General features: G+C 46.6%; 1 protein-coding gene across 1 annotated transcript; it reads right to left on the bottom strand.

The window, feature by feature from the left end:
- Positions 1-592: 592 nt before the first annotated feature.
- Positions 593-1,507, bottom strand: LOC116500241 (olfactory receptor 14J1-like). The gene has a single exon (XM_032205156.1). It carries the CDS (start codon positions 1,505-1,507, stop codon positions 593-595), a length of 915 nt encoding a protein of 304 aa, XP_032061047.1.
- Positions 1,508-9,857: the final 8,350 nt, after the last annotated feature.

Genomic DNA, 9,857 nt, shown 5'->3' with positions numbered 1-9,857 from the left:
GCAGTGCACTGCAATGCCTGCAGTGTCCCTGTGGCTCCTGCAGCCACTGCCAGAGGCTGGGAGGCACCTCAGCCCTGCGGTGCCTCGCCCTGCTCTGCCCTCCTCTGAGATACCCCAAGGCATGAGGAATGGGCACAGAGACGTTCAAGGAAGCACATCCCAGAGCTGCCTTCAGGTGGCTTCCCGGGGGATGTTACTTGGTCTTGTGACACTATCTGTCCAGCTGGCCTTCATGAGACTTCTAGGAATAGCTGATGGCCTTTGTGCTCCTTCGTGTTCATCTCTCCACACACATATGATGTGCCTGCTGTCACCAGCATTGGGTTTCTCTTTCCATGTCTTCCATGCACATACAGCAGGCCCTGCTCTTCTGGGAAATCCTATCCCCCGAAGAGCAAGTGAGCAATGAGCAATGGCCTGCTCAGTCATTGCTGAACCCCCTGCCCATACACCCCAGAGCTCTGAGCTTGTCATGGCATTCTCCAGAGTATGAAAAATGACCAAAAGATAACCTTGTTCCTGCAATGCTTTATGAGTCATATGCAGAAGACAATGGGCTTTTTTTTTTTTTTTTAAAGATTATCAGGTCTTATCAGGTCATCAGTTTCCTCAAGGCATCCTTGAGCTCCTGGTTCCTCGTGCTATAGATGATGGGGTCCACCGCTGGAGACACCACTGAGTACAGAACTGCCACCACAAGGTCAAGGGATGGGGAAGAGACGGAGGAGGACTTCAAGTGGGCAAACAGGACAGTGCTGACAAAGAGGGAGACCACGGCCAGGTGAGGGAGACACGTGGAAAAGGCTTTGTGCCGGCCCTGCTCAGAGGGCATCCTCAGCACTGTCCTGAAGATCTGCACATAGGATAACACAATGAAAACAAAAGAACTGAAGAGTAAAGAAAAACTGAAAACAAATAACTCAAATTCTGTGAGGTAGGCATTTGAGCAGGAAAGCTTGAGGATCTGGGGGATTTCACAGAAGAACTGGTGCACAGCATTGCCGTGGCAGAGGGGCAGGGAAAATGTGTTGGCCGTGTGCAGGACAGCATTGAGAAAGCCACTGCCCCAGGCAGCTGCTACCATGGTGGCACAAGCTCTGCTGCCCAGGAGGCTCCTGTAATGCAGGGGCTTGCAGATGGCAACGTAGCGATCGTAGGCCATGATGGTGAGAATATAAAACCCTGCTGTAATCAAGATGACAAATATAAAGACCTGTGCAGCACAGCCTTGATAGGAGATGGTCCTGGTGTCCCAGAGGGAATTGGCCATGGCTTTGGGGACAGTGGTGGAGATGCAGCCCAGGTCAAGGAGGGCGAGGTTGAGGAGGAAGAAGTACATGGGGGTGTGCAGGCGGTGGTCACAGGCTATGGTGGTGAGGATGAGGCCATTGCCCAGGAGGGCAGCCAGGTAGATGCCCAGGAAGAGCGTGAAGTGCAGGAGCTGCAGCTCCCGTGTGTCTGCGAATGCCAGCAGGAGGAACTCACTCACAGAGCTGATGTTGGGCATTGTCTGACATTGAACACAGTTTTCTGTTAAGGAGGAGTATGTAGAGCAAAATTAGAAAACCTCTCTGAGGAAAACCTATTTCAAGTCTAAGAGCACCCTCCAGCTTGAGCCTCCCTCTTTGCAGGAAAACCTTTCTGCAGCTCTCTTGCTTGAGCTGTGGCTGGGGCTGACTGAGAGTGGCACTGGGAGCAGGGGCTGCTTTGGGCTGCAGAGGAGTCCTTCCTGCTGTGCAGCAGAAGGAAAGCAGGAACGTGGGGGAAACTCAAGTGCAATCCACTTATCAGATCAATGAGCTTTGCTGTGTTGTTACATGCAACTCATCCGAAAACACTGTAGAGCAAGGTGTAAATTCTTTGCTTTATTTTCTAGTAGTTAGCCCTATAATTCTTAGGACGATGATCACACTTCTGTGTTTTCCCAAGATGAAAGTGGAGACAGCTGAGAGCAGAGAAGCCCCAGTCGAAGTGAGGCTGCACAGAATCCTCACCTCATTTCTGGTATACCTGATCAGAATCTCAGCTCTTCCCTCCTAGCCGGGGGTGCTGACGCCTCACTCCAGCTGCCCACAGACAGCCATCCAGCAGCACGACAGCACCTTAGCATGGAGGTGTCTTCTCCTTCAGGATCCTGGATAACACAAGTATGCTCGGAAGCTGAGTCCTAAATGTTGTTAGGCTGTGCAAAGAAAAAATTTAGAAGGGCTAAAGCCCAACTGGAGCTCAATACATCTATTACTTTTAAAGACAATAAAAATGTTTTTTGTTTGTTTGTTTGTTTTTTAAATACAAATACATAAGGAAAAAAAAAAAAGAGAGAGAGAGAGAATTAAGGGGAATCTTCATCCTATATTGGATGTGAGAAAACAGAATAAGAAGATATGAGGAAAAGACTGAGGTACTTAGTGCAATCTTTACCTCAATATTTAGCAGCAAGACCAGTTGTTCCCCTTGTACTCAACCCCCTGAGCTGGTAGATAAAGATATTGAATAGAATGAAGCCCTCATAATCCACAAGGAAATGGTTAGAGAACTGCTATTCTGCTTCAATGTACTCAAGTCTAGGGGGCTATTTGGGCTCCACACATTGGTACTGAGGGAGCTGGCTGAAGTGCTCACCAAGCCTCTTTCCATCATTTGCCAGCAGTCCAAGCTATCAGGGGAGGTCCCAGTTGACTGGCGACTAGCAAATGTGACAGCCATGTAAAAGAAAGGACAGAAGGAAGATCTGGGGAACTAAAGGCCTGTCAGTCTGACCTGTGAGCTGGGGAAGCTCATGGAGCAGATTGTCTTGAGTACCATCACACAACACTTTCAGGACAATCAGGTGAGGAAGCCCAGTCAGCATGGGTTTATCAAAGCCAGGTCCTGCTTGACAAATCTGATCTCAATCTATGGGAAGGTGATGTGTGTAGTGGGTTTATGTAGCAAGGTTTTGGTAGCAGGGAGCCATAGGGGTGGTTTCTGTGAGAAGGATCTAGAAGCTGCCCCATGTTTGGTAAGGGCCCCACTGCTGACCAGAGCTGAGCCAATAAGCGATGTTGTTTTGCACCTCTGTGAGAGCATATTTAAGACAGGGGAAAAAACACTGCACCACACAGCAGCTGGGAGAGGGAGAGGAATGAGGAACAGCCTTGCAGGCACCAAGGTCAGTGCAGAAGGAGGGGGAGAGGTGCTCCAGGCACCGGAGCAGAAGTCCCCTGCGGCCTGTGGTGAGGACCATGGTGAAGCAGGATGTCCCCCTGCAGCCCATGGAGTACCACGGTGGAGCAGGGTTCCACGCTGCAGCCCGTGGAGGAGACCATGGTGGAGCAGGTGGCCCTGCACCGATGGAGGCTGCCGCCTGTGGAAGACCCCTGCCCGAGCAGATCCCAAGCCGGACCTGTATCCAGTGGAGAGGAGCCCACACAGGAGCAGGTGACCTGGCAGGAGCTGCTGCCCGTGGGGGAGCCAGGTTGGAGTAGTTTGCTCCTGAGGGATGGACCCCGTGGTACGGACCCATATCTGGAGCAGTTCTGGAAGAGCTACTGCCTGTGGGAAGCCCATGCCAGATCCGTTCAGCAAGGACTGCATCCTGTGGGAGGGACCCCACAGCACAGGGGACGAGAGTGATCGAGAGGGAGCAGTGGAAAAGAAGCACTGTAGACTGACCATAACCTCCATTCCCCCAGTCCCCTGCACCACCCGGGGGGAGGAGGTGGAAGAGGGTGGTTGAGGGGGGAAGGTGCTTTTGGTTTCTTTCCTTTGTTTCTCACTTCTCTAGCTTGTTAGTAATAAGTACTATCTCCCTATGCCGAGTCTATTTTGCCCATCACAATAATTACTGTGTGATCTCCTCATCCTTATCTCAACCCTTGAGCCCTTTTCATTGTATTTTCTCCCCATTCCTCTTTGAGGAGGGGGAGTAAGAGAGCAGTTGTGGTGGAGCTCAGCCGCCCACCCAAGTAAAACCACCACAACGACACAACCCTTTTGTAACAGCACAGAAGCATCCTCCTGGAGAACACCAAGAGCTTTTCTGTGCACCCAAACCTTCCCAGGCATCCAAACAATCCCCTCATGCTCCAAAGCACATCCCTTGACATGCAAGTTTCAAGCCAGGGAACCCAAGCACCTCCTGAATCATCATGATGGGGCTCAAAAGCATCTCCTTGGAGACATCAAGCGCCTACCTAGAGCATTCAAGAATCTACCCTAAATAAGAATATCCTTCAAGCACCCAAGCATCTCCATACTTCTGTCTAATACCTTCTTGGTAGAAGACCCAAGCACCTCTCTGTGGAAGAGTAGCATCAACCGTGAGCACCCAAGCATCTCCATGGGGCACCCAAGAAAATCCTTGCAGGACCAAGCATCTGCACACAGCAATGAAGTACCTCCTTGGAGAAACCACACAAGCATCTCTCTGGGGAACACAAGCACCTTCCTGGAGGACCCAAGGATCTCTGGAATCCCCAAGCATTTTTCCAGGGCACACTAGCATCTCCTCGCTTGAGCCAAGCAACCTTCCTTGAGCACACAGACATCTCTCTGGAGCACCCAAGCATCACCCCAGAGCATCCATGCACTTCTGTGGGACACCCAGGTTCCTTCCTTTGATGAGAAACATGTCCTAGGGCTCACAAGCACTACTTTGGGCACCCAAGTAGTTCCCAGATCACATGGAGGGGGGGAGGTGAGTGAACACACGGCCGTTCACTCACCTCCTCCCCTCCTTCTCTGGGATGGGAGAGAGAAATGGGAAAGTGAAGCCTGTGAGTTCAGATAAAGACAAGAAAATAATAATAACAATAATAATGACAATAATGGTGATAATAGTACTACTAGTAATAAGGTGTACAAAACAAGTGATGCACAATGCAACTGCTCACTACCCGCTGTCCGATGCCCAGCCTAACTCCGAGCAGTCTGGCCCTCCTCCCAGCTCTTGCACCACCAGCCTGCCCGCTGGCAAGACAGAGTGAGAAGCTGAAACGTCCTTGGCTTGGTGTAAGCACTGCTCTGCAACAATTAAAACATCAGCATATTATCAGCACTCTCCTCATCCTAAGCCAGAACATAGCATTCTACCAGCTACTGGGAAGAAACACCCTCATCATCAATCTTTAAACAGCAAATACTAAAGTTAAATTTTCCACAGACTTCTCCTTCTTGTGCTAGTAAATAATCCAAAGCTAAGTCATTTTGATACAAAGCAGTTCTCATCTTGGTATTTTGCTTTGCAATTAATCCAAGTGCATCTCCGATTTTATTTATAACTATTTCTGTTACAGCTTGTAACCTAATTATTCTATGAAGTATATATATATATTGGGGTCCTATAGGCCCAGGATCCATCTTCTGCCTACGTTGGGCCCACTTTCAGGGTCGATTCAGGCTTGTGTTTTCCTTCAGCCTGTCAGAGTGGTCCAGCTCCTGGAAAACAAATCACAATTTTATATGGGTTTTAAAAAAGAGGTTCTTCTGTTATTTTCTTGGGACAACCTGACCTTAGTGTGGGAGAAGTCCGATCGAGGCCCTCTCACTCAGCAGTCAATAGCCATAGGGGTTGCTTCCCTCGGTAGACCATACACACCGCAGCGGAGGGTCCTGCCCCGGTCTTGCCTTCTCCCTTTCCTCCCTTCAGGCTTGTCCCCTTTATTTGGCATCCTTAATTCATGCAGAGCCTCATTGCCAGAATATTATTTCTTCTTTAGCTTTAATTTCAGTTCCCCAGGAGCGGACTCAACCCTCCAAGTTTCGGTAGTTACTGGTACTTTTCATTTCATATGGTGATAACCCAGTCTCACTGTGTGGTTTAGTTCTTATGTTTAAAAGTGCCAATGGTAAGCATTTCGTTCAGGGCATTTGTGTCTCAATCATTAAATTAGCCAATTGTTGTTTTATTGTTTGATTCAGTCTTTCTACTTTCTCTGAGCTTTTTGGGTACCACAGAGTATGGTATTCCTACTGAATACCTAATAATTGACATAAGACTTTTATTATTTTAGAAGTAGTGTGTGCCCTGATCAGAATCAATGTACTGGATTATCCAGTACATTAGGTGTTCTAATAGATTTTTTACCACCATTTGTGCCGTAGTTCGTGCTACTGGATAAGCTTCTAACCATTGTGTTAAATGATCTACTATTACCAATAGATATTTTATCCTCTCTACTTTGGACAATTCAGTGAAATCAACTTGTACTTTTTCAAAAAGCCCATACGCTGTTGTTTTTTTTTCTTTTTCTTTTTTTTTCTCCTTCCCGTGGCTGCTTGTCAAAACACTTTCTTATTTATCTTCTGACAAGTTAAGCAACATTGTGTAATTTGCTTTGCTATTTCAAAAAAAAAAAAAAGAAAAAAAAGAAACAAACAAAAAAAAGAAACAAAAAAAACCAATGCAACCAAATTGTTTTAGTAAATGATCACTTAACACCTTTGTACCCCGATGTGTTTGTGAATGTAAACGTCCCAATAGTTGCTTCGCATAAGCTTTTGGCAATATCTCTCGCCTGTCTGGCAGTGTCCATTTTCCTTGTTCTAATTTAGCCCCTATTTTCTCCAGTTTCGTTTGTTTTGTTTTCCATCGCATTTCATAGTTGCTCCAAAAATTCGGTTTCTTTTGGATCTTGTTGGAACAGATTCTCAATTCCCAATTTAACCAGATTTTGGTATTTAGCGTTCATTATTTCCTGGATCACTATAGTTTCAGTGTGGGGTCGGTCAGGGGAATGCAATTGTCAACAGTTTCCTGAGCGGTCCCATTGGCAATCTAAGTTCACTCATAAACTCAGGTTGTTTTAAGAGTTAACTGCTTTTCTGTTTCCATGACAACTCTCGGACCCATCATGGTCCCTCTGCCCAAAAGGGCTCACACTGGTGATTTTGAGATCACAGCCTTTTGTTGAGGCAGAACTATTAACATTTCTACATCCTCTTCCCCTGCACATTTAACTTCAAACAGCTCTGTTAAATATTACACGCCACACCTTTAACACCTTCAACAACTCTTTAACCTTTCCTTTGTCTTTCTCCAGCCTGTACTTTTCTCATGCCAACACCAAAGGCTGTCAGGGGCCAACTTAATTTCACTCCTTTTCCCTCTAAGATGCTGAAACAATATATCAGTATAATACATTTCATCCTATTTTCCTTCTCTCCTCAAAAACAACATTAATTGCAAGATAGTGTTATAGTCGATTGATCCATAAAGTGGCCATGTAGTTTATATAGTGGCCACCACTGATTGCAATACTTAGTGAAAGTGTTCTTGCTTTCTGTGCTCCCAGTTCTAACAATATCCTTCGAACGTGCCAATATGCACCCAAGGAGGCTTTCTTTAAAACGTCTTTGTTTTGGATATTACTCATTTCCTTGATTTCCCATTCCCTTTTATTTGTTTATTTATTTATTTATGTATTTCTTTATTACTATTCCTTACTAGTTACTGTCCTTTTTTTCAATTTCCACGCAAACCTTTTTACTGCAGGTTTTTACCATCTTTTCCTAATCTTCTTCCCAAATGTCCCAATTCTCTGGGATTAAACTCTTATTCCCACATACAAACTTTATTATTTCAGATTATTAATGAGCCCCATTTCAATCATAAATCCACAGAACTTCAGGAAAAGAGATGAAGCACTCAGCCTTCCGTCTTCTAGACAAATATTACCATCTTTTCCACAAAAAATTTACATTTCAACAGGACCGAATTTCAAGCCGAATGCCAATTTTTCTCATGCACTTTGTTAGTAAGCCCATACAAAACAAGGAATCACTCCTGTGTATCCATCAATATGGGGGTTTAAAAGGTATTGACGCCTAAATAAATTCGCTCTCCCCCTTCTTACCAAATTCCCAGGGCTCAAGCCCGAACCACCAAAGAAATGACTCTCTCCGTTCTACCGCTCTGATAATGTCTGCCCCCTCCCCCTGCCAGTACTTGGGAAACTGACCAACACCACATCATATACACCAACACTTCTCAACTGTTAGTTACTTAGATAATGCTCCCGCCTTTTTTCTTGTCACACTCAAAGCATTTAAGAGCAAAAAATAGGATCACAAGATACACCGCCAGGCCCATATATTAGACACCACCAATCAAAACTTGGATAAAAAAGCACTTCTTTTTGGTCTGTCATGCACTTTGTTCATCTCCGCCCACTCCCCTAGCAGAGAATACGGAACCATGGATCGGAACTCCGCACTTGCTTTGCAGCGATGCTGTGTCTCACTCACACAGCAGAGGTCTCTAGCACCTTTAGGTCAGCTGCCCTGGTGATGTTTCTTTTCTCACTTTTCTGCTCACCCTCTAGGAGGGTAAGAGAGAGTCCTGATGCTGTGCCAGCACTGCTCAGCAGCAGACACAACACTGGTGTGATACCACTGCTGTTCTAGCTCCAAGTGCAGAGCACAGCACTGTATGGGCTGCTGCAGGGAAAAGGTGACTCCAGCTCAGACAGACCCAACACAGCACCCCATGCCCTGTTTGCCTCTTCTGTGCACAACACTCCTGGTTGTTTACACTCCCTAGAGGCTTCCTTCCTACTACAGAGCGGGCGCTCCTGAAGGGAAACCCCTGCACACTTTGATCCCCCCCGCTCCTCTGCAGAATGCCTCTTCCCTGGAGCTAATCACCTCAGCAAGTGAGAGTCACTGCAATTGGTTTAAATTGGTTTACGTACACAAGGCACAATGAATAATGAGGTTTAATGATGAACAACAATTCTAATAAAACTGAAAAAAAAAACAAAAACAAAAAACAAAAAAAAAAAAAAAACAAGAATATAAATCAGGTTTGGCCTATCATGAGTAACATTGTGAGTGATTGTCCAAAAAATGCAGTGAACTTATGGCTTATGAAATACACCCAGCCATCAGTTTCCACATTACATCCTTGAGCTCCTGGTTCCTCATGCTGTAGATGAGGGGGTTCAATGCTGGAGGCACCACCGAGTACAGAACTGCCAGCACAAGGTCCAGGGAAGGGGAAAAGACTGAAGGGGGCTTCAGGTGGGCAAACATGACAGTGCTGAGAAACAGGAAGACCACAGCCAGGTGAGGGAGGCATGTGGAAAAGGCTTTGTGCCGTCCCTGCTGGGAGGGGATCCTCAGCACAGCTCTGAAAACCTGCACATAGGACAGAGCAATGAAAACAAAACACCCCAGCAGGAGAAAAGTAAAAAGTACAAACATCACAGCTTCCCTTAGGTAGGAGTCTGAGCAGGAGAGCTTGAGGATCTGGGGGATTTCACAGAAGGGATCCCGGGCATTGCTTTGTTTGAAAGGTATTGAAAAAGTATTGGCAGTGTGCAGCACAGCGTGAAGAAAACCATTGCCCCAGGCAGCTGCTGCCATGGTGGCACAGGCTCTGCTACCCAAGAGGGTCCCATAGTGAAGGGGCTTGCAGATGGCAACGTAGCGGTCATAGGACATGATGGTAAGAAGAGAAAACTCTGCTAAAAAGAAAAAAAGTAGCAGAAAGATCTGTGCAGCACATCCTGCATAGGAAATGGTCCTCTTGCCCCAGAGAAAATTGTCCATGGCTTTGAGAACAGATGTGGAGATGCCTCCCAAGTCGAGGAGTGCAAGGTTGAGGAGGAAGAAGTACATGGGGGTGTGGAGGCGGTGGTCACAGGCTATGGCAGTGAGGATGAGTCCGTTGCCCAGGAGGGCAGCCAGGTAGATGCCCAGGAAGAGCCAGAATTGTAAGAGCTGCAGCTCCCGTGTGTCTGCAAATGCCAGGAAGAGGAAATTGGTGATGGAGCTGCTGTTACACATTTACTGCCTCTGGGCAAGGGAGCCTGACAAAACAAAGAAATGACAGTGCAAAATTTAAGGACTTCTTTGACTACAATCCACTGCATATC

This window comes from Aythya fuligula, chromosome 33 (assembly GCF_009819795.1).
Source record: "Aythya fuligula isolate bAytFul2 chromosome 33, bAytFul2.pri, whole genome shotgun sequence".
In the NCBI taxonomy this organism is placed as follows: domain Eukaryota; kingdom Metazoa; phylum Chordata; class Aves; order Anseriformes; family Anatidae; genus Aythya; species Aythya fuligula.
Note: the sequence above shows the minus strand (reverse complement) of the source record. Positions and strands in the feature narration are given on the sequence as shown.